This window comes from Moschus berezovskii, chromosome 6 (genome assembly GCF_049115385.1).
Source record: "Moschus berezovskii isolate FMDL1 chromosome 6, NW_MosBer_1.0, whole genome shotgun sequence".
NCBI lineage: Eukaryota > Metazoa > Chordata > Mammalia > Artiodactyla > Moschidae > Moschus > Moschus berezovskii.
Window position 1 is genome coordinate 31842232 of NC_142465.1, and position 22319 is coordinate 31864550.

The 22319-nt window shown below is 51.1% G+C and overlaps 2 protein-coding genes across 2 annotated transcripts; one reads left to right on the forward strand and one right to left on the reverse strand.

The window, feature by feature from the left end:
* Nucleotides 1-871: 871 nt before the first annotated feature.
* LOC129535948 (keratin, type II cuticular Hb1-like) lies at nucleotides 872-7103 on the reverse strand. Its single transcript, XM_088836685.1, has 9 exons — nucleotides 6735-7103; nucleotides 5772-5980; nucleotides 4923-4983; nucleotides 4080-4175; nucleotides 3683-3847; nucleotides 3307-3432; nucleotides 2888-3108; nucleotides 1189-1220; nucleotides 872-1053 (listed from the first exon to the last, which is right to left on the reverse strand). The coding sequence occupies exons 1-9, from the start codon at nucleotides 7101-7103 to the stop codon at nucleotides 872-874; spliced, it is 1461 nt and encodes a 486-aa protein (XP_088692811.1).
* Nucleotides 7104-15825: 8722 nt separating this feature from the next.
* LOC129535950 (keratin, type II cuticular Hb1) lies at nucleotides 15826-21247 on the forward strand. The gene is made up of 9 exons (XM_055394720.2): nucleotides 15826-16194; nucleotides 17410-17618; nucleotides 18379-18439; nucleotides 19199-19294; nucleotides 19516-19680; nucleotides 19942-20067; nucleotides 20282-20502; nucleotides 20760-20791; nucleotides 21033-21247. The coding sequence occupies exons 1-9, from the start codon at nucleotides 15826-15828 to the stop codon at nucleotides 21245-21247; spliced, it is 1494 nt and encodes a 497-aa protein (XP_055250695.1).
* Nucleotides 21248-22319: the final 1072 nt, after the last annotated feature.

Here is a 22319-nt window from a genome sequence, read left to right on the forward strand (position 1 = left end):
CAATGCACAGGTTACTTGCCCCCCAATAAGGAAGTCTCTAGCCCAAAATGTCAGTAGCGTTGAAGTCGAGAATCCTTGGTCTAGAGAAACCCATGACCACACGAGGCAGGGAGGGATTCCCCATCTCCATGGGTCTTTTCTTGTTTTCTCAAGGCGCTGCTTGCTCAAGGCCAGATGGGCAGCTTCTACTACATCATTTTCACGTAAGGAAAAATAACTGAGTGCATGAGAGGTCCTGAGGACATCTCTGAGAGGGAGCACCTATCTCAGGAGGGCCCTGGCATTTATGAGACTCCGAGGCACCAGGGCTGATTAGCCACAATTAGTTTATTGGAAACAAAGAGTGAAACAAAGACAAAAGAGCTTGCAGGCCGTTGACTCATTGGCTTTGTAGACGCCTCCGCGGGCATCCTTGAAAGGTGATGGTCTCCCCTCCCACAGGGCACGGCCCTCAAAGAGTTACAGGAAAACCACCATCGGTGTTCCCCATGTCCATGCCACAGGTACCAGCACACTCGCAGATTCCCCAGGATGTGCAGATCGGGAGATTCCGGGGCTTGTCCCCCGTTCCTCCAAGATTAGGTGAAGGGGATCAGGCAGGACCAACAAATCCAGCAAAACACAGAAGGCAGAAGAAGGCGTGAATCCTCGACAGCAAAACGACTACTAGGAAAGGCTACAGAAAGAGGTCAGGGTGCGCCCCAGCCTCCCCGGGGCTCAGGGGCCTGGCGAATGGCACGCGGAGGGAGCAGAGAGGGAGCAGGGAAGGCAGACCACGCAGGCCAGCGGGCTGCCCGGGGGGCGGGGGGCGGGGGTGCAACGGAAGGGGCGTTCCGGTGGCGCGAGGTCCTGGCTGGGCCGGAGGGCGACCTTAGCACTTCCTACAGCCCAGGATGCTGCCGCCCACCCTAGAGCAGGGGCCGCAGGCGTCGGAGGTGCCCACCACCACGTTGCCGCTGCAGGGGGCGCTGCAGACGCTGGTGGTGACAGCAGGGGCAGCACCGGAGGCGCAGAGATCGCCACAGACGACGCCACCGCGGGAGCTGCTGACGCCTGAATGGGGGGAGAACAGGCAGAGACGCGGGTCAGACGCTGCCCCAGCCCGGCGGCGTGGGGCGGCGAATACGCTCCCTCCCTAGAGGCATTGTGACCACCCGGCTGGAGAATGGGGAGGGGCGGGCTACTTACAGACATTCACAGCCCCGACGCCCTCGCACAGCCTGCGGGGAAAGGAAAAGAGAAAGGTCAGTGCCCTGAAAAGCCGCTGGTCCACACAGCCAAGGTGAAAGGTGAGGTCCCCCGCCCTCATTCTGAGCACTTGCCCCGGAAAGGCGCCATTAAGCGGTAGCCCCGGGTCGATGTATGGGTTCTCTCTAGCCCTTACTAGCTCGGGTTCAGTCCCTAAGTTGGGAACATGCCCTGGAAGAGGGCATGGCCACCCACTCCAGTATTCTTGCCTGGAGAATCCCATGGACAGAGAAGCCTGGCAGGCTACAGTCCATTGGGTCGGAAAGAGTTGGACACGACTGAAGCAACTTAGCACACACACAGCCAGCCTCCTGGGGAAAATCTACTCCCTGAGCTTTGCTAGGATGAACTCAAATTGCGCCTGTAAGTGCCTGATTTCTGCCATCAGGAATGGTAGTGCTTCGGGAATGGTAGCTCCGACTGTTTCTTTCCGTTCTGATTGACTTGTAAATGTATCTGAGGAGCAGCAGATTTAAATTCCTGAATCTGGCCTGACTGGTATCACTAAAACATGGGCTTCGGAAGGACAGAATTTTTTTGTCTATCCTTTTTCCCCCGCTGCAGAATCGACAGTGCTTCCAGATGATGCTTGGCTCAATAAATAACTTGCTTGAATGAATAGGATGTTAGAACACATTGAGAGCAGACTCAGAGATTAGCTACATCTAGTCCCTCACTTAACAAATGGATAAACTGAGGCCCAGAAAGAGGAAATAACCAGTGCCACTCCAGCCACCTAACTCCATCCAGCCTGGGTTTCCTTCCCACACAATACTGTCTCCTTAAGGAAAACACAGAGTCCCTCTGAGAGACCAAAGCAAAGGGTTGTCTTAATCAGCTTCAGAAACAAGGAGAGTCTGCAGCTCACAATCTATCTTCCCAAGCCTACGTTTCCTAGGGAATCCACAGCAAAGCTTCTGAGTTCATTTCAAGAGTGTTTTGTGGCAGAGGGATGGACCTTTCTGTTTCCAGGGGAAAGAACCAAAGGGCACAGCCTGTGACTTGTCCTCACAGAAGCGGTTCAGCAGCCCTCCACTGAACATAGACGGCTAATGACCAGTGGGTCTCCCTTTGCCCTCAAAAGCGACAAGTAAAAATGCCCAGAGCAGGCTACAGCTGCTTCAAGGGACCAGTCCCTGTTATCTGTCTACCTTTAATTTCATTTGCTGCAATGAACAGACACTTAGGCAAAGGCAATATGTAGTTAGAATATATAAGTGTGTGTTGATAAAATCCTCTACTGAAGCTGTCATTTGGAAGGAAATCTGAACTCCCAGGGCTGGAGCCAAGGCCAAGCTTGAGAATAGAGTTGGAACCCTGAGGGTCATGTGCAGCGAGGGCCAGGAGAGAAGGATCACTTGAGGGAAGGCGACCCAGCCCAGACAGGGCTACTCAGGAACAGCAATTACTATGACCTTGACTCTGGGCTGTGAGAAACAGATTTGCAAAGACACCAATCCCAGATCAGCACCTAAGCGGGCATGAGAAACTGAAATGGGGCTGGAAACATACCTAAAGAAATTGCTCAAATTACCTGTCCAGTTGCAGGATGGGGAGTTTTGTCAAGTAGGAAAGTCAGGGACGCCACGTGATGAGAACCCAGGCAGGGCTGGGAGAGAAATTTGGCTACAGTACCCACCTCTGCTCCTCGCCCTCCAGCAGGCGCCTGTAGGTGGCGATCTCGATGTCCAGGCCCAGCTTGGAGTTCATCACCTCCTGGTACTCCTTGAGCAGGCAGGCCATGTCCTGCTTGGCCTTCTGAAGGGCCTCCTCCAGCCCAGCCAGCTTGCACTTGGCATCAGTGAGGGCTGCCTCACCCTGCTGCTCTGCCTGGGTCACTGCAGCCTCCAGCTTGGAGTTCTAAGGGCCCAGGAGAAAACAAGGTGGGTTATGGTCTCTCCACACAGCAGGAATCTCCCCCCTTCATCACCTGGATCACCCAGAGCGACCACAGCCTTGGTCTCAAGTCATACAAATGGACTGGAGCATGAATGGTGAGATCCAACTGGGCACACACACTGCCTGTGGGAATCTGGGTGGGCCTCAAACAGCTCCTACCTGGCACTTGGCATTCTCGACCTCAGCCGTCAGCCTCTGGATCATGCGGTTCAGTTCATTGATCTCCTCCTTGGTGCGACGCAGGGTCTCCCCGTGTCGGATCACTGTAGCCTTGATCTCCTCACACTGGTGGGAAGCAGAGAGGCTTGTGAAGCTCAGGACAGGACATTCCACCCATTCAAGACACCACAGATGCCCAGTGCACAGCCTGGGAAACCATATATGGCAGCCCAGTCCTTCCACTATAACCTGAGGACTGTCTGCACTTCTGTCACCATCTCTAGGAATCCAAACCGCCAGACAAAGGAAGCCTTATTAATGTATACCTCACATCCCTTCCATCATGTCTAAAAGGCAGGTGTCCTGGACCACTCACCTTGCTGCGGTACCAGCTCTCAGCCTCGGCCCGGCTGCGGCTGGCAATGTCATCATAGTGAGCCTTGATCTCAGCCACAATGTTGTCCATGTTCAGGTCCCGGCTGTTGTCCATCTTGACGATGACTGAGGTGTCTGAGATGTGGGCTTGGAGAACTCGGATCTCCTGCAGATGGTGGGGCAGGAGGATGGAAGGGTCTGTTTACAACATTGCTTCCTCCACCACAGCGTGTACCCGCCTTCTCATCCCTGCCTATCTCCCTGGGTCCTCCCAGAGGCCCCCCGGCTCCAACAGCCTCATGGCCTGCAGCTCCTGCTCAAACTCCGGTCCAACTCTGACCCCAAACCAGTACCCTCTCTTCCAGATCCTGGTTTCTGCCAGGGCCACAATCACTCACCTCCTCATACAGTCGCCGAAGGAAGTCGGTCTCCTGAATCAAGGCCTCCACATTGGCCTCAAGGTCTGATTTGCGGAGGTAGGCACAGTCCACATCCTGGGAAGATGGGGAGTCTTTGAGCAAAGAGGACCCCTGGTGATCATCATCACCCTGCATTCCTCTCTCTTCTCACCCATTACAAGCAGGTTTCTCTTCCTGTCCATCTCCATGCTGCCCTTCCCTGGAGGCATCTCACAACCTCCTCCCCTTCTAAGAACAAATGCCTTGTGCCTTGGAGATGAACTACCAGCCTTTCACCCTTCCTACCTGAGACCTCTCACTTTCCAGCTCTCCTTTTCCCCTTCCCTGTACCAAAAAGCCTGCCAGACTGGCTCACTTGCTCAACCACCTTGAGCTTTCCCTGTTTCCCTATAGTCTTCCAAGACTCCACATGGCCACTATTGGCTCTGCTCCATCCTCCCCCAGATCCTGGGACTGTGCCCCTCCCCTTAATCAGACTCCTGAAACACTAGACAGGACACCATCCCTCAACAGAGAGACTGAAGCTACCATGCCTCCACGGAATCCCAGCCATAGACTACTACTTCTGAAACACCATAGAACATCCAGAGGTCAATTCAGCTATACCCCTACTTCAGGGCAAGGTATTAGTGGATTGTCCAAGGTTACTGCCCTTGTCAAAGCCTTGGATGTGCCTTTCATGACCTGGTCTATGGGAATTTCCCATCCTGACTTGGCAAGTCACTGCTCCCCACAGAGGATGAGACCATTGTTCTCCACAATGAGAGCCTGTCATTCTGGGAAATCCTTCATGGCTCTGCTTCATGATCCCATGTTACTCACCTTCTTCAGAGCCACAAACTCATTCTCGGCTGTTGCTCTCAGAGCAACTTCCTCCTCGTACCTGAGGAAGAGGGCAGAGAGGGGAATCATGGCAGGGCAGGTCTCCCCAGAACTCTCTCCTCATTTTACCAGTGAAGGGGACAAATAGTAGGGACCTCCCCACACAGCCAGATCCCTGGCAGCCCTGCTGGGTCCTCTCTGGTTGGACTTGGGGTGTGTCTATGATTCTCTCTCCACTTGGAGTTGAGGGATCCAGGGGGTGACTCTTCTGGAACCTCACAACCCTGCTGCCCAAACTGCTCTGAGGTCACCTCTGGAGGAAAATAAGGACTCAGCATCAGCCAGGACTGGACAGCAGCCCCTCTGGGGTACTGCAGCCCCAGCCTCTCCCTACCTGGGTGTCCACCCTAGCTCAGCTGGGGGAGGACCTATGAGTCTCAGAGGCCATCAGCACTGGAGCAACCTAGACAGTGGGAAACCCAGAGACCCAGGACCTGGCAGCGCTGAGAGACACTGAGACTCATTTCACATCCAGCTGCTACAGGTGGGAGCCCGAGGGGCCAGGCCTGGGAGAATGCAGACACCTCCTCCCCACAGAGCACAGGGCGCTGTTGCTGGGTGATCAGGCTTCAAGAAGAGAAGCCTGAAGGAGGGGAGAGAGACCTCCTAGGGAATCACGGCCCTACTCATAGGTATCTGAGCAACAGCTGCCTGATGGGAAGATCCTGCTGCATACCACCAACTTGCCCTGCATGGTCACATCCCCTGCTTTGAAATTCTTCAGTCTCATCCAGTGGGTCGAATCCATGTCCATTTCCTGTGCCCGACATCACCCCCAGCCACACTCACTTCTTCTTGTAGCCCTCCAGCACCTCCTGCAGGCTGTTGAGCTCTGAGGACAGCCTCCCGCTGTCGGCCTCTGCACACTCAGCCTCCCGCCTCAGTGTCTCGATGTAGCCATTGAACAGGGGCTCGAGGTTGCTCTCGCAGCACTGGCGGTTCTGGTAGAACTGTAGCTTGGTCTCCAGCAGCTTGTTCTGCTGCTCCAGGAAGCGTACCTGCCATTTGGGGGTAGGAGGAGGGGTCAGATGGCTCCTACTGCCCCAAAGCCTATTTGGGGGATGGGGGGGATTGGGGAGAGTGCTGATTGCTTTAAGGTAAACCCCAAAACCAGGATTTCAACAGAGATTAGACAGAGGGGGCAGTGGGAGACAAGGCAATTTCTGGATTTCAAGATAGTGATCATGTTTGGATTTTCCATATTAGGGTGAAAGCAAGGTATTTGGAAAGATCATTCACTTTTCAGGTGAACTGAGTTATCCTGACCTGCTGAGTCTAGATGGCATGTGACCAGGAGCTAAGTAGAGCTCTTTTTGCATTTGACTGCCCCATCAGTGCCCAGCCCGGACTTGGGCATGGTGGGGGTGGGGAGGGGACGTTGGGTTCAGAACAGGTGTGATCAAGGACAAATACTTGAAGGCTGAACTGTGGTTCTGTTCCTATATCTTGTGTGCATTTCTTGAGTCTTGTTTGCCTGTATGCTTTCTTCTCTGACATGTGCTTGTCTCTGACAAGCCTTGTCCTTGTTTGTGGGGATCCTGCCTGTCTGGACAGAGATTGTATATAACAGTGCTCTATTCAGGAGCCCCTGCTCTATACACATCTCTCTGGTCTGTTTGTGCCCTGGATGTGTGTCCATTTCATCAATCAGACTGGGACCTGAAGGGACCAAATCTCTACTGCCCTTGACTACCCCTTCACTGCCTACCCAGGAAGGGAAGGTTCAGGAAGGGTGTGATCAAGGACACCCACCTTGTCGATGAAGGCAGCAAACCTGTTGTTGAGACACTTGATCTGCTCCTTCTCCTCTTGCTTCACGCACTGCGCATTGGGGTCGATCTCCAGGTTGAGGGGAGTGAGGAGGCTCTCATTGACTGACACGGTGGTGATGCAGGGAGGGCTGGGGCCGCCCACGCCGCCGGAGCGGTACCCGAAGCTGCGGCCGCAGTAGCCGGCGCGGAAGCCCCCGCAGACGCTGCGGCTGCCGAAGCCCCCGGTGAGGCCACGGTAGCAGGAGATGCCGCGGTAGGGGGCGGCCGTGATGCAGCAGCGGCCGGGCCGGGGTCCGCAGGCGGAGACGCAGCTGAATGCTGGGAAAGCACGGTAAGATCCACAAGTCATGGTGCTTCTTTGGGGCACGGGAGGGTCTCAGGAGGCAGATGGCCTAATGGAGGGCTAGTGGACGTGGTGTTCACTCTTGAACATCACTGAGCCTTTTATATATGTGAGGAGCCTGATGTACCCACGTGTTAGGAGCAATTAGACATGTTTATGGGCTTGGGTTGTTTAGCCGCTGTTGCTCCTTCCTTAATATGCTTAATTGGGTGCCAGATGCGGCCAGATGTTTATGGCCTTTTACCCTAAACTGCACAATTTTTGTCCTCAAAGGGCCAGCTCACCTCTCCTCACCCCACCCCAACCTCCTCATACACAGTTGGCGAAAGGTTAGGGGAGCGGTGACTCACGTTTGAAAGGAGGGCGGGGGAAGGCGGGGCTGCGGCTTCTTCCGTACCACCCATTTGATGTTCTCGTGCCGCTGTCCGTGGTGCTGATCACATCGACACTGAAACACTGGGAGAGCGTAAGGTCAACAGATAGGGAACTTGAGACGGCTTCGTGATTTCCCTTACAGGGATGGCTGTTTTTACAGCACCAAAGCCTCACACACCTGCTCCCAAGTTCCTCACCTGCACCTATCAGCCAACTCTCTGATCTCGTCTCACTCTCTCTCTCACACACACATACACACTGTAAACTCACATGCTGGACTTCCCATCAACAGTCTCACAGAGACTCACACGTGCTCATACACACATATACCTACCGCCACTCGCACACTGACAAGTCCACTTCTTAGACCTTATTTGGCAGCCTACGCTGAGAGTAGGCACTCCCTCCCACAGAGTCTTCCATGAGGCCTAAGCGGGCACACCTTGGTTCAGCGGTCTCGGGAATGCCCAACCATTTCCAACAAGGCCCCAAGCAAGGATAACCTGTCCATGATTTCTCCAGGGCCCAGAAGGACTGGGGTAGACACAGCTATTATAAGTCTTTATAGCTTTTGGCTCAGAATACAAGAGAATCTTTCTAGATAGAGCCATATAGGGGGAGCATCCAGCCCCCTGCCATCACACTCCCCCCAAGCCTATATTGCTTTCCATGTTCTAACAACCCTGCAACATCCTTCCCTTTACAGCAATTTGTCAATAGCATTGGAAGATGCTAATCCATATTGTCAGAACAAATCCATATTGGTGTATGCCATCCATCCAACATAGTTAAATTGGTCCTTGAAATCTAAAAGGCTGGGTAGGAGCCAGGGTTCTTCCATGACTAGCTCTATGTGATCTAGGGGGGCAAGGTAGTTCACTCCTCTGGGAAATGGATTAAGAATCTTCTTCCCAGGGCTGCCTTGGAGAATTATAGAGATGTACATGCACTCAGTAAACTCCAGAGGACTGTGCAGATGTGCTTTGTTGTAACCATTAATAAGCAAGAGGCTCTGGGACTGCATTTTCTCAGAGTTCACATCATGACCCACAAGGAGAAGCAACGAGAATTTTAATGAAACAAGTTAGGACAAAATCAAGTAGAGTAGAATATAGTAGAAAACATCAGAGTGTAGCATACATAATAAAAACATTTCAGAGTCTTTTATTTCAATAGTATGTGATATGTACATATATGTGCACTTAATCACTATGCAAAATTATTTACTATAATTGAAACTAAAAAGTTTAAATACATGGCTTATCAGTTAAGAACACAGACCCAGAGTCCAAACTGCCTAGTTTCAAAGTCCACCTCTGCCAGTTTCTACCTATGTAACTTTCGGCAATTTCTTAACCTCTCCCTATCTCATTTCATGATTTGTAGAATAGGGGTAATGCTACCTACCTCATAAAGCTTTTATAAGGATTAAAAGAATTAATCCACGTCAAGCAGTTAAAATAGAGCCTGACACACTCTGAAGGATGTAATCATATTAGTGGTAGGTGTCGCTGCTGCTGCAGTTATAATGTCAGGTTTGATGGGGAGGTAGAGATGTGTTATTATTATTGTTGTTTCTACTGCTGCTGCTGTGGATACATCAGCAGGTTTGATGGAATATACCTACCCACATTACTAAACCACATATGTAAAATACCCACTAATGATGCCTATCTTAAAGGAAAAATGAAGTGAAATGAAGTGAAAGTCACTCAGCCATGTCCTACTCTTTGCGACCCCATGACCTACACAGTCCATGGAATTCTCCAGGCCAGAATACTGGAGTAGGTAGCCTTTCCTTTCTCCAGGGGATCTTCCCAACCCAGGGATCAAACCCAGGTCTCCCACATTGCAGGTGGAATAGACAGATTAAATTTAAAAATACATGGATAATTCTTAACACAACAGCTGGCACATAGCAAGTGCTCAATAAATGTTATCAACTCTTATTCTACCATGGGGTTAGTCTTAGGGGCAAATAGAACTGGAGACCTTTCCTTTATCCTGAAAAAGAACCCAAAATCAAAGGTCCATCCTCAAGCCCAACTACCCCAGGGAAGGCCCAGTGAGACTCTCTCTTCTTAGGCAAAGGGAAAGTGTTACCAATCCTCAGGCAACCACACTGCTGGGTGAAAAGAAAAGCTTGGACAGTCCATAAAATATGTTATCTGTTATAACTGATAAATTTGTGTTCCTTATTTGGCCTTAACAGACCATCAGAAATCTTTAGCCAGAAATCAATGACATGCTCATTCACTTTGCCTAATGGTGATTTTTTTTTTTTTCGCCTAATTCCAAAACCTCCTGATTGGTCAGTAGCACAGGGATATCACTGGGTTGAGGTTGACAATCAAAGTATAATGGAACTCTAAAGAGAGCAGGACTTCCACTGTGGCTGGACAAATGGAAGTTGGATTTGAAGAAAAACTTGACAGAAGGAGGGCAAGTCATGCCTTCCTAAAGAGCTTGCATTATGTCTCCCATTTAGGGGAGCTGTATGTGAAAGAGAAACATTCTTTATTCTGGAGTGGCCATCATGTTTGTGGAGACAGGGTGAGCCAAAAGACTTTTATATCTGGAGATCAGAGCCTCTTCTTTTAGCCCAAGTAGATCTTGTTTCAAGGGATGCCTGGAGAGAAGGGGTAAATCAGGTAATTTTAGCACTGAGAAGTTCTTGTTCAGACTCTCTCTATTCCATCCTGCTCCTGTGAAGGATGTTGCAAAGCAGATGCCCCAAGATGGACGGTGGGTTAGACAAGGTAACATCTGGTTGTTAGATTCAAGAATTTTGATTGATGTATCCCTGCAATATGCTGAACACTACCTTAAGTTTGGAAGGAGAGAGGAAAGCACTAAGAGGAGGAAGGAAATATGGATTCTGGAACTCCTGATCTGACGGGGAAGACAGACCCAGAAGTTCAGAAGTTCATGAGAAAAGGCAGCGGTCTGAAGAGAGCTTGTTTTTAGCTATACCATCAGATCCTCAGGCGCTCAATGCCTATCGACAGTGCCCATTCTGACGGATCCCTAGAAAGGGTGAGGAGAGGCTTCATAAAGCAGCAGGAGGGACAGTGTTGGTAAAAAGATGTGCATGGAGGTATTTCAGAGAGTAGAAAGTGGGGGCAATCTGAAGGCCCTTGCAGAAGAGGAAGGGATTATGAGATGCTGTGACAGTGGAGAGCCAGTGGAGACAGAGACCTCCGAAGCAGGGCCCATGTCATTCTGCTGCATGACTCCAGACTGGGAAGCAGCCTGTGAATTCTATATGTGGAAGATACCAAAGCTTTAGGCTTGCAGGTATCCAAGAGGCTGTGCCAGAGCTCTGTCCCTCGGCCAAGACAGCCTGGGACAGTGACCAACTGTCCGTGTGAACTCACCAAAGGAGGGAGGGCCAAAGGCAGTCCTGGAGAATCTGGCAGAGGAGGAAGCCTGACTCAGGAGCTCCACCCTTGGTGAGGTCCATTCCCACCAACCAAGCTGAGCCCCCGCACCTGCCCCAGCCCATGTCCCTGCCCCATGAGGGCTGGAGCCGACCCTTTAGGTAGGTCTATACCTATGCCCCTTCCCCCATGAACCTCCTTTGCTCGTCCGCCGTGGAGTGTCCCCCACTATTCTCCCATGGTCTTGCCGTTCTTTTTCCTCCACTGTCCTCCACTTCCCTCCTCTCCCCTTTGTTTCCCCCACTCTCCCTTCCATGCCATTCTCCTCACCCCAGCCAGTCTCCATCCTTCTTCCAAGTGGAAGTAGGAAGAGTAGTAAATCTTCCTCCTTTCCTCTAGAAAACTACCTTCCATCCATTTCTCTTTCCTCAACCCTACCCCATCTCTGACCCATGGCCTTCAGAATTCTTGCCTTGTTGTCTGCCTTTCCCTTCCACTCCCATCATCACTCAGGTTGAGGAGTTTGCTTTGGTAAAGGACACATCTACTCACTTCATCTTTCCTTCCGGCCCCAGCCAAGAACCTCTCCCCACCCCACCCCCACCCTTAGGAATGGCCGCCATCTGATCTGCTTCATCTGGTCCCCACCCCATCTTACCAGAAAAAGCTTTGCATAATTAACCATCAAGCTTTGATGGCTCCATTACTCAGCACCTAATGTGTATCTGGGATTCATTTCATTCACGCAACAAATATTTATTGAGCACCTACTGTGTGCCAAGTCCTTGGAATATAGCCATGAACCAAATGTTTATACCCATTGGTATGTGGCAGGGTTTGCATTTTTGTTCATGATCTGGGTATATGTAAAACTTTTCCCTTGGAATTGGAAGCTCACAGCAAATAAGAGTGAGCTCTCCTTATCCTCTGGTCCTGCACCCTGAGAGCATGCCGAAGGACCCAGAAGAGATACTGGAGGGAGAGGAATAGTGAGCATGTGTGAATGTGCCCTGTACCATGTGCTGCTTTAGTGATGGAAGACAGTGGATGGACAGGACTATGATCGAGCTTTTCCATTGTGATCAAACACACCAGGCTGAGTGCCAGCGCTGCCTCTAACTGCAACCAGAGCAAATCTCTTGACCCTCTAGTCCTCAGAGTCCTCATCTGTAAAACAAGAATAATAACACCAGCATCAAAGGGCAATTTGTAAAAATTAAATGCATTAATGCAAGTGGGGCAATCAGTATAGTATCTACTATGAAATAAGATGAACATCAACAGATGTTGTTATAAGTTTGGAAGACTGTTCATAAAATAGGTTTCTACACTAAGTATATGCTACCTGAATAATTTTTTTAAATAACCACATACCCTAGAAAAACTCTTGTACAGATATACCAGAAGACATGGGAAATAATGTTCATGGCAGATCTGTTCATAATACAAACTCTGGGAACCAGCCACGAGGCCTTGGAGATGGAAAGATGAATAAACTGTGACATATTCCTACAGAGAGTACAATCCTCAGTGAACATGAACACAATACAGCTACAGGAAGCAATGTTGAACAAAAGAATACACACTATATGATTCCACTTATATGAAGTTCAAAAACTGGAATGTATGGTTTAGAGATGCATTCCTTGGTCCTTCAACTAAAGAAAAGCAAAGGAATCATTCACAAAATCCCAGAGAAGCACCCTGGTTCAGAAAGGAAGGGGGTGCAGTGAAAATGAGGTTCAGAGAAAGTTCCTAAGTTATACATATGTTCTATTTCTTCCCACAGGTGGTAGGCATACCACCTGTACATTCTTTTGTAGGGGTGGTATACTTCACAATAAAAGCAATGTTGACTTTCCTGATGGCTCCGTGAGTAAAGAATCAGTCTGCAATGCAGGAGATGCAGGAGATATGGGTTCAATCCCTGGGTCAGGGAGATACCCTGAAGAAGGGAATGGCAACCCACTCCAGTATTCTTGCCTGAAAAAATCCCGTGGACAGAGGAGCCTGGCGGACTACAGTCCAAAATGTCACGAAGAGTTGGACACAACTGGGCTTAACTTCCATAAAGCTACTGTTGCCAGAGCCAAGACCAGGGAGCAGTCATTCTGCCAACCCTTCCCCCTCCCCTCTCGCCTTCCCTCACCAAGAGCTTTTTTTCACTCCAAGAAAACCTACAGATACAATGTTTTTTTAGGTCTTCAAAATTAGCAGCCATTAGTAATACCTGAGTTAAATTAAATGGTGACACATTTGAATTTTTTTATATCCTGGTTTAAATTGCTTCTTTCAAATTGCTTAGCAAAGACCAACCATTAGTAATTAGCTTATGTTTATGCGTGTCACTTTTATAGGGAGTTATACTAGTAGAAAAGGCAAAGTGTGTGTGAGCTGCACTCTGACTCACAGGGCTTCTCCTTGGGATACCCAGCCAACTGGCTGGCTGGAAGCACCACAACTCCATTGTGGGCAGTGCCCAGAGTGGTGGATGAGGGCATAAAGGGCCTCAAAAGAGCCAGTCCAGGTCCCCAAACACATAAAGTGACATCACGAGCCACACCCTCCTCTGGGATGGCCAGATTGCTGACATGGTCCATGACCCCATGTCCATCTTATTGCAAGTCCCCATTCCTGAATGTTCTACATCCTCTTCTCCTCCTTCCTCCTCTTTTCCTACCAACCCCCTCACCTCTTGCCCTAAGCTGCTTTGCCTGCCCTTTGCCCCTACAGCACACCAGCTACCAGGGGCCGCCAACTACAGTGTTTCTCTTCTCTTTTCTTCCCATCCATTTAAAACAAACCCCTGTAATTTTATGGGATCATTTTTCTAGTCTTGTTCTATTGGAATGGGGTGTTTCATGTATGTAGAACACGGTATAATCTTATCAAGGTACTTACAATATACCAGACGCAAGCAAATAGCTAAAACTGCTATTCTCCATCCCTTTCCTTCAATTCTCAGCCACAGGGTCCTGCAGATCTCCTCTCCTCAGCCTCTCATTGCCCTGTGTCACATGCATGCCCATTGGCCCTCCTGGTTCCAACCATTCCAACACCCCCTGACTCTGCACAGTTTTCTTTGACTGACTCTCCTCAATCCTGTATCCACAGATTGCTATTGTTGTTTAATTGTTAAGTCATTTTCGATTCTTTTGTGACCCCATGAACTGTAACTCGTCAGGGTTCCTCTGTCTATTGGATTTTGCAGGCAGGAAAACTGGAGTAAGTTGCCATTTCCTTCCTCAGGGGATCTTCCTGACTCAGGAATCGAACCCAAGTCTCCTGCCTTGGCAGGAGGATTCTTTACCACTGGGCCACAAGAGGAGCCCTATATCCACAGAAACCCTCTCCCAATAAGTTTCTCTACCCTCTTGAAAGTCTCCAAGGACTAGGAAATCCAAGGGTTGTCATAACCTATTGGTGAGAAGGTTTGGCATCTCCTCAGTTCCACTTTGTAATAGCTGGGAGGTGTGGGGCAAGTTATTTAACCTCTCCAAGCCTCAGTTTCCTCATCTGTAAAATGGGGATAATGATACCTACTTCATATGGTGGATGTGAGAATTAGAGATCATTTATGGCACATAGTGTTGGTAACATAGGAGGTGGCCAGTAAAAAGAAAATAGAACCTATATTGCCCTACAGAGATCTTTCTAATTGTAAAGGGGAAAACATACTCAAGTGATCTGAGTAACAGGACAACTTGATTGTGCTTTCTGGGGTGATACAGTAAGCGTTATAAAGCATTGTTTATGATGTATGCTGCCCAAAAGTGTTTCAGTTAAACCCAATCAAGCCTCCAGATCAGCACTATCTGAAAGACACTGGTGTGATGGTGGAAATGTTTCTGTGCTGTCAATAATGTAGCCGCTAGTCATGCATGGCATGTGACTGAAAGACTAGATTTTTAATGCATTCAATTTTAACTAATTTAAATTTAAATAGCCACATGTGTCTATTGGCTACCATGTTGAACAACCCAGCTCAAGAGTTCATTTTCAGTGTATAGAAAATACAAGAGATCTAGCCATAAGTTAAATCAAGAAAACCTATTTTTAAAAATCACAGGACAGTTAGGAAATTTTAACATGAATGGACAGTAAATGATTTTTTGGAATTATCATTCTTCTTCTTGCATATGAAAAATGGTACTGTCTCTATTCGTAAGAAAGGCACGCTAACGTATTTAAGGGTTCCAAGCTATGCTTTCTGTAATCATCAAATAACTGGGAAAATGTGAAGGCAAATATGCCACAATGTTAGTAACTCTTGAATGTGGGCACCTGGGTGGAGCACATCAGGGTGTTTGTTATACAGGTACCATTTCTTCAACTTTCCTAATTTTGAAAATTCTCATAATAAAAGTGAAAGAAAACATAAAAATATTTAATAACCTGCTGACTGCTGTCATGGCAGGAAAAGTCAGATGTTTTTCAACAGCCAACTGGACTCTCTGGAGATTGGGAAAACACAGCTTTACGTAACAGTGGGGCCTTGCCCACTACTGGGATGGAAACTTCTAGAAGTTATTTGTTAATAACCCAGTCTCTCCTAGGCCCCCCGCTCACACCTGCACACACAGGTCAGCTGCTTCTGCCACATATGACTTCCCTGCTCCTCCCTCGGCTCTCTTGCCCTGCCCTTCTCTTTCCAGTCTCCTCAGATGACTGCATGCCCAGCTGGCAAGGCACTTTGAAGATGAAACATGCAGAGTCCCTTACAGCCCAGGGACTGGCATCCTTTACACAGAGGAGGGTGCGGGCCACTATTAACGCACACTCTAGAGAGGCGTTGAACTCAGCTAGCCACACAAGCCCATAAAGCACAAATTGCCACAACCGCATCTGCATAGCCAAGCCCCTTCCGATCTGAGCATAAATAGGACCCCGGCTCTTTGAGGAGGACATTGGAGTTTCCACAAGACTCCAGCTCACCTCTCCTGTACTCTGCAACCTCCACCTCCAGAAGGATCATGACCTGCGGATCAGGATTCCGTGGCCGCGCCTTCAGCTGCGTCTCCGCCTGCGGACCCCGGCCCGGCCGCTGCTGCATCACGGCCGCCCCCTACCGCGGCATCTCCTGCTACCGCGGCCTCACCGGGGGCTTCGGCAGCCGCAGCGTCTGCGGGGGCTTCCGCGCCGGCTACTGCGGCCGCAGCTTCGGGTACCGCTCCGGCGGCGTGGGCGGCCTCAGCCCTCCCTGCATCACCACCGTGTCAGTCAATGAGAGCCTCCTCACTCCCCTCAACCTGGAGATCGACCCCAATGCGCAGTGCGTGAAGCAAGAGGAGAAGGAGCAGATCAAGTGTCTCAACAACAGGTTTGCTGCCTTCATCGACAAGGTGAGTTTCCTTGATCACACCCTTCCTGAACCTTCCCTTCCTGGGTGGGCACTCAAGGGTTAGTCAGGGGGGCAGGAGAGATGTGGGCCAGGTGAGCCCCCAGGCTGATGGAGGAGATGGACACATTTCCAGGGCACAGACAGACCAGAGAACTGAGTCTAGAGCAGGGGCTCCTGAATAGAGCACTGTTACTGTATACAACCTCTGTCCAGACAGGCAAGGTCCCCACACACAGAAAAGGACAAGGGTTGGGACCACTTGTCAGAGAAGCGTACATGCAAACAAGACTCAAGAAATGCACACAAGATATAGGAACAGAAGCACAGTTCAGCCTTTGAGTGGGTGTCCTTGATCACACCTTTCCTGAACCCACCCATACTAAACTTGGGCTGGACACTGATGGGGCAGCCAAATGCAAAGAGAGCTCTCCTTGGCTCCAGACCACATGCCATCTCGACTCAGCAGGTCAGGATAACTCAGTTGACCTGAGGAGGGAATGATCTTTCCCAACCCTTTGCTCTCACCTCTAATATGGAAAATCCAAACAGGATCACTATCTTGAAATCCAGAAGTTGCCTTGTCTGTCACAGTCCCCTCTGTCTAACCTCTGCTGAGCTCCTGGTTTGGGTGGTGGTTGTTCAGTCACTCAGTCCTGTCCGACTCTGCGACCCCATGGACTGCAGCACACCAGCTTCCCTATCCTTCGCCATCTCCCAGAGCTCGCTCAAACTTGTGTCCTCTGAGTCAGTGATGCGATCCGACCATCTCATCTTTTGTCTCCTCCCTCTCCTCTTGCCCTCAGTCTTTCCCAGCATCAGGGTCTTTTCCGATGAGTCAACTCTTCACAACAAGTGGCCAAAGTATTGGAGTGTCAGATTCAGTATTAGTCATTCCAATAAATATTCAGGGTTGATTTCCTTTAGGATTGACTGGTTTGATCTCCTTGCAGTCCAAGGGACTCTCAAGAGTCTCCATCTCCAGAGTTCAAAAGCATCAATTCTTTGGCACTCAGACTTCTTTAAGGTCCAACTCTCACATCCGTACATGACGACTGGGAAAACCTTACCTTTGACTATATGGACCTTTGTCAGAAAAAGTAATGGTTTTGGGGTTTACCTTAAAGCAATCAGCACTCTCCCCAAACCCCTCCATCCCCCAAATAGGCTTTGGGGCAGTAGGAGCCATCTGACCCCTCCTCCTACCCCCAAATGGCAGGTGCGCTTCCTGGAGCAGCAGAACAAGCTGCTGGAGACCAAGCTACAGTTCTACCAGAACCGCCAGTGCTGCGAGAGCAACCTCGAGCCCCTGTTCAATGGCTACATCGAGACACTGAGGCGGGAGGCTGAGTGTGCAGAGGCTGACAGCGGGAGGCTGTCCTCAGAGCTCAACAGCCTGCAGGAGGTGCTGGAGGGCTACAAGAAGAAGTGAGTGTGGCTGGGGGTGATGTCGGGCACAGGAAATGGACATGGATTTGACCCACTGGATGAGATTGGAGAAGAATTTCAAAGCAGGGGATGTGACCATGCAGGGCAAGTTGGTGGTATGCAGCAGGATCTTCCCATCAGGCAGCTGTTGCTCAGATACCTATGAGTAGGGCCGTGATTCCCTAGGAGGTCTCTCTCCCCTCCTTCAGGCTTCTCTTCTTGAAGCCTGATCACCCAGCAACAGCGCCCTGTGCTCTGTGGGGAGGAGGTGTCTGCATTCTCCCAGGCCTGGCCCCTCGGGTTCCCACCTGTAGCAGCTGGATGTGAAATGAGTCTCAGTGTCTCTCAGCGCTGCCAGATCCTGGGTCTCTGGGTTTCCCACTGTCTAGGTTGCTCCAGTGCTGATGGCCTCTGAGACTCATAGGTCCTCCCCCAGCTGAGCTAGGTTGGACACCCAGGTGGGGGGAGGCTGGGGCTGCAGTGTCCCAGAGGGGCTGCTGTCCAGTCCTGGCTGGTGCTGAGTCCTTATTTTCCTCTAGAAATGGCCTCAGAGCAGTTTGAGCAGCAGGGTTGTGAGGTTCCAGAAGAGTCACCCCCTGGATCCCTCAACTCCAAGTGGAGAGAGAATCATAGACACACCCCAAGTCCAACCAGAGAGGACCCAGCAGGGCTGCCAGGGATCTGGCTGTGTGGGGAGATACCTAGTGTTGTCCCCTTCACCCCTATAAGGTGGTGACCTCCCTCTGTCCTCTTCCCGCAGGTACGAGGAGGAAGTCGCTCTGAGAGCAACAGCCGAGAATGAGTTTGTGGCTCTGAAGAAGGTGAGTAAAATGGGATTGGGAAGCACAGACATGAGGGATATCAGAATGACAGGCTCTTGTTGGGGAGATCTATGTTCTCAACCTCCCTGTGGGGTGCAATGACCTTGCCGAGTCAGGATGGGAAATTCCCATAGACCAGGTCATGAAAGGCACATTCAGGGCTTTGACTAGGGCAGTAACCTTGGAAAATTCAGTAGCACCCTGATCTGATGCAGAGGTATGACTGAATTGATCTCTGGATGTTCTGTGCTGCTTCAGAGTTGATAGTCTGTGGCTGGGGTCCCATGGAGGCATTGCAAGCTTCAGTCTCTCTCTTGAGGGTTGTTGTCCTGTCTGGTGTTTCATTCAGGTGTCTGGTTAAGAGGAGGCGCACAGTCCCAGGGTCTGGGGGAAGGATGGAGCAGAGCCAACAGCGGCCAGGTGGAGTTTTGGAGGATTGAAGGGAAACAGGGAAGGGTCAAGGTGGTTGAGCGAGGGAGCCAGTCTGGCAAGCTTAGGGTAAGAAGGAGACATGGGAGGTAAGCGATCTCAGGTAGGTGGAGTGAAAGGCTAGTGGTCCACATCCAAGGCACAAAGCATTTGTTCTTAAAAGGGGAGGAGGTTGTGAGATGCCTCCAGGGAATGGCAGCATGGAGGTAAGACAGGAAGAGGAACACAGGGAATCCTTCCCCCTTACCTCCATGTACTGTGTGAGGAGAGAGGAATTCAGGTGATGATCACCAGGGGTCCTCTTTGCTGAAAGACTCCCCATTTTCCCAGGATGTGGACTGTGCCTACCTCCGCAAATCAGACCTTGAGGCCAATGTGGAGGCCTTGATTCAGGAGACCGACTTCCTTCGGCGACTGTATGAGGAGGTGAGTGATTGTGGTCCAGGCAGAAAGCTGTAGCTGGCCTGGAAGAGAGGGCATTGTTCTGCGATCAGAGTTGGGGTTTGGGCAGGAGCTACAGTCCATGAGACTGTCAGAGGGGGCCGGGGCCGGAGACCAGGAAGGGCTGAGAAGGCGGGTACACGCTGTGGTGGAGGAAGCGATGGTGTAAACAAGACCCTTCCATCCTCCCGCCCCACCATCTGCAGGAGATCCGAGTTCTCCAAGCCCACATCTCAGACACCTCGGTCATCGTCAAGATGGACAACAGCCGGGACCTGAACATGGACTGCATTGTCGCTGAGATCAAGGCTCAGTATGATGACATTGCCAGCCGCAGCCGGGCCGAGGCTGAGAGCTGGTACCGCAGCAAGGTGAGTGGTCCAGGACACCTGCCTTCTAGACATTATGGAAGGGATGTGAGGTACATATTAACAAGATTTTTTTTGTCTGGGGATTCTGATTCCTAGAGGTGGTGAAAGATATACAGACAGCTCTCAGGTTATAGTGGCAGGACAGGGCTGCCATTATGGTTTCACAGGCTGTGCACTGGGCAACCTGAAAATCATCCTTGTTGTTCTGAGTGGGTGGTACATCCCATCCTGAGTTACATGAGCCTTTCTGCTTCCCACCAGTGTGAGGAGATCAAAGCCACGGTGATCCGGCACGGGGAGACCCTGCGTCGCACCAAGGAGGAGATCAACGAGCTGAACCGCATGATCCAGAGGCTGACGGCTGAGGTCGAGAATGCCAAGTGCCAGGTAGGAGCTGTTTGAGGCCCACCCAGATTCCCACAGGCAGTGTGTGTGCCCAACTGGATCTCACCATTCATGCTCCAGTCCACGTGCATGACTTGAGACCCAGTTTGTGATTACTCAGGGAGCCCCAGGTGATGAAGGGGAAAGGCCTGTTCCTGGGGTGATCCCTGCTGTGTGGAGAGACCATAACCCACCTTGTTCTCTCCTGGGCCCTTAGAACTCCAAGCTGGAGGCTGCAGTGACCCAGGCAGAGCAGCAGGGCGAGGCAGCCCTCACTGATGCCAAGTGCAAGCTGGCCGGGCTGGAGGAGGCCCTGCAGAAGGCCAAGCAGGACATGGCCTGCCTGCTCAAGGAGTACCAGGAGGTGATGAACTCCAAGCTGGGCCTGGACATCGAGATCGCCACCTACAGGCGCCTGCTGGAGGGCGAGGAGCAGAGGTGAGGACCATCCCAGCCTGGCCCTGACTACCCATTCCCACCCTTTACATAAATACCTCCCTTGATCCTGGCTGAGCAATGGCCAGGTCTGGGGCAAACCTATCATTTATCACTTTGAGGTGGGGTATTCTGAGGACTCTTCCTTCTGACACTCTGCTCCTTCTTACCACTCGTGGACCCCACTCCAAGAATTTGTGGAGCTCTGTTTGCAGCTCTGGCTCAGTCACTAATGTTGCCTTTTTCTTCTTCCCGCTCAGGCTGTGTGAAGGCGTTGGGTCCGTGAATGTCTGTGAGTATCCTAGGCCCTGTGTGGATGGGTTTACTCGCTTCCTATAAAGGATGGAAGGAGTGTTTTCTCTGACACTTAAAAATGAGTGGGCTGGCATCACAGGAAGAGGGATTTGGGGTCAGACAGCAGGAAGGACCACTTCTTTTGGACTAGAGTTGTTAAGATGCTTGGAGAGGGTCATAGTCGGAGAGGCGGCACCCTCGGCCCCCCAGAATTTTGACTCAGTCTCTGGGGTTCGCAGGTGTCAGCAGCTCCCGCGGCGGGGTCGTCTGCGGGGACCTCTGCGTGTCGGGCTCGCGGCCGGTGACGGGCAGCGTCTGCAGCGCCCCCTGCAGCGGGAACCTGGCGGTGAGCACCGGCCTGTGCGCGCCCTGCGGCCCTTGCAATTCCGTCACGTCTTGCGGCCTGGGCGCGGGCGGCGTGGGCTCTTGCGCCAGCGTCTGTCGCAAATGTTAGCCTCCCAACTCAGGCCCCGCCCGGGCATCCCTCCCGCGCAGCCCGGCCGCGCCCGCCCTGCATCGCCCCGCCCCCGCCCCAGCTCTGGGTGGAGCAAGCCCTAGGCTACCTCTACGGTACTTCGAAAGGTCCGTCCCACTCCTGGCTTCTTCCTGGCTTCTGCCGCCCGCTCTGGGAAAGGCTACCCTAGAAAAAAGCCCCTTTGGCCACCACAGGAAGGGACCCCAGGGCAGGGAGGGCCAAGACCCTACTCTGGGTTGTCGTAGGGCCGATGGCCAGAGTCCCCACCCTGTCCCAGATCTCCCTTCCCTCTCTGCTGTGTTCATCTCTCCCAAGACCTGTGTTTCCAATAAACCAATGTAGCCACCCCTGAGCCTTGTCTGTACTTCTGTTATCCTCCTCAGGGTCGAGGTTTGGGAGGGTCCCCAAACATGAAGCAGAGAAAGCCCCAGATCTGGGGTCTCCACTAGAGTCCTCTGTCCCTGGGCTCGCAGCAGTCTCCGGTTTGGCCAAGGACAGTGCTAGCCCACTGTATCCTGTAATTTTATCCACACCACCTTCACACTGTGTCTTGCAGAGGAAGAAACTAGAGCTCAGGGACCCACAGTAGCAGGGGCCAGGCCCTACCCTGAGATCAGTGGCACACAACTGGGGTTTGAACCTCATGTGCGTGCTTAGTGGTCATGTCACTAAACCACAGCTGCCTCCCAGAAATCACCTCTGTGCACATCTGTAAGCTTATGAATAGATTCCCCAGTCACTCAGAGCTTAAGGAAACATCACTCTTGGCTTTGGTGGAGAAGACTCATGCCTGAGTAATTCATGAGAATTCTTTAAGGAGTGAATATATGAACATGACTTAAGCTTTCCAAAAGCCTTTGATATGACTGCCTTTTTTAAAAATGGAGTCCTTTTGGGGTTTGGAGACCTGCCATCACTGATAAATTACCTCAAAGCTAGACAACAACAAGGAGCAAAACGATTATGTGGCCCAGAGGTGAGTACACAGACCCTGGGTCCAGACTGCATGAGTCCAAAACTGGGCTCTGTTCGTAGCTGAGTGACTTTGAGC

What these genes read in the sequence shown, in the direction of transcription:
- LOC129535948 (XM_088836685.1), bottom strand. Translation starts at nt 7,103, where the DNA reads ATGACTTGTGGATCTTACCGTGCTTTCCCAGCATTCAGCTGCGTCTCC. An exon ending in TTGCTGCCTTCATCGACAAG is followed by an intron (nt 5,981 to 6,734) that starts GTGGGTGTCCTT and finishes CCCAAATGGCAG; the next exon opens with GTACGCTTCCTGGAGCAGCA. An exon ending in CGTCGGGGCTGTGAATGTCT is followed by an intron (nt 1,054 to 1,188) that starts GTAAGTAGCCCG and finishes CCCCCCATTCAG; the next exon opens with GCGTCAGCAGCTCCCGCGGT.
- LOC129535950 (XM_055394720.2), top strand. Translation starts at nt 15,826, where the DNA reads ATGACCTGCGGATCAGGATTCCGTGGCCGCGCCTTCAGCTGCGTCTCC. An exon ending in TTCGGCGACTGTATGAGGAG is followed by an intron (nt 19,295 to 19,515) that starts GTGAGTGATTGT and finishes CACCATCTGCAG; the next exon opens with GAGATCCGAGTTCTCCAAGC. An exon ending in CTGGAGGGCGAGGAGCAGAG is followed by an intron (nt 20,503 to 20,759) that starts GTGAGGACCATC and finishes CTTCCCGCTCAG; the next exon opens with GCTGTGTGAAGGCGTTGGGT.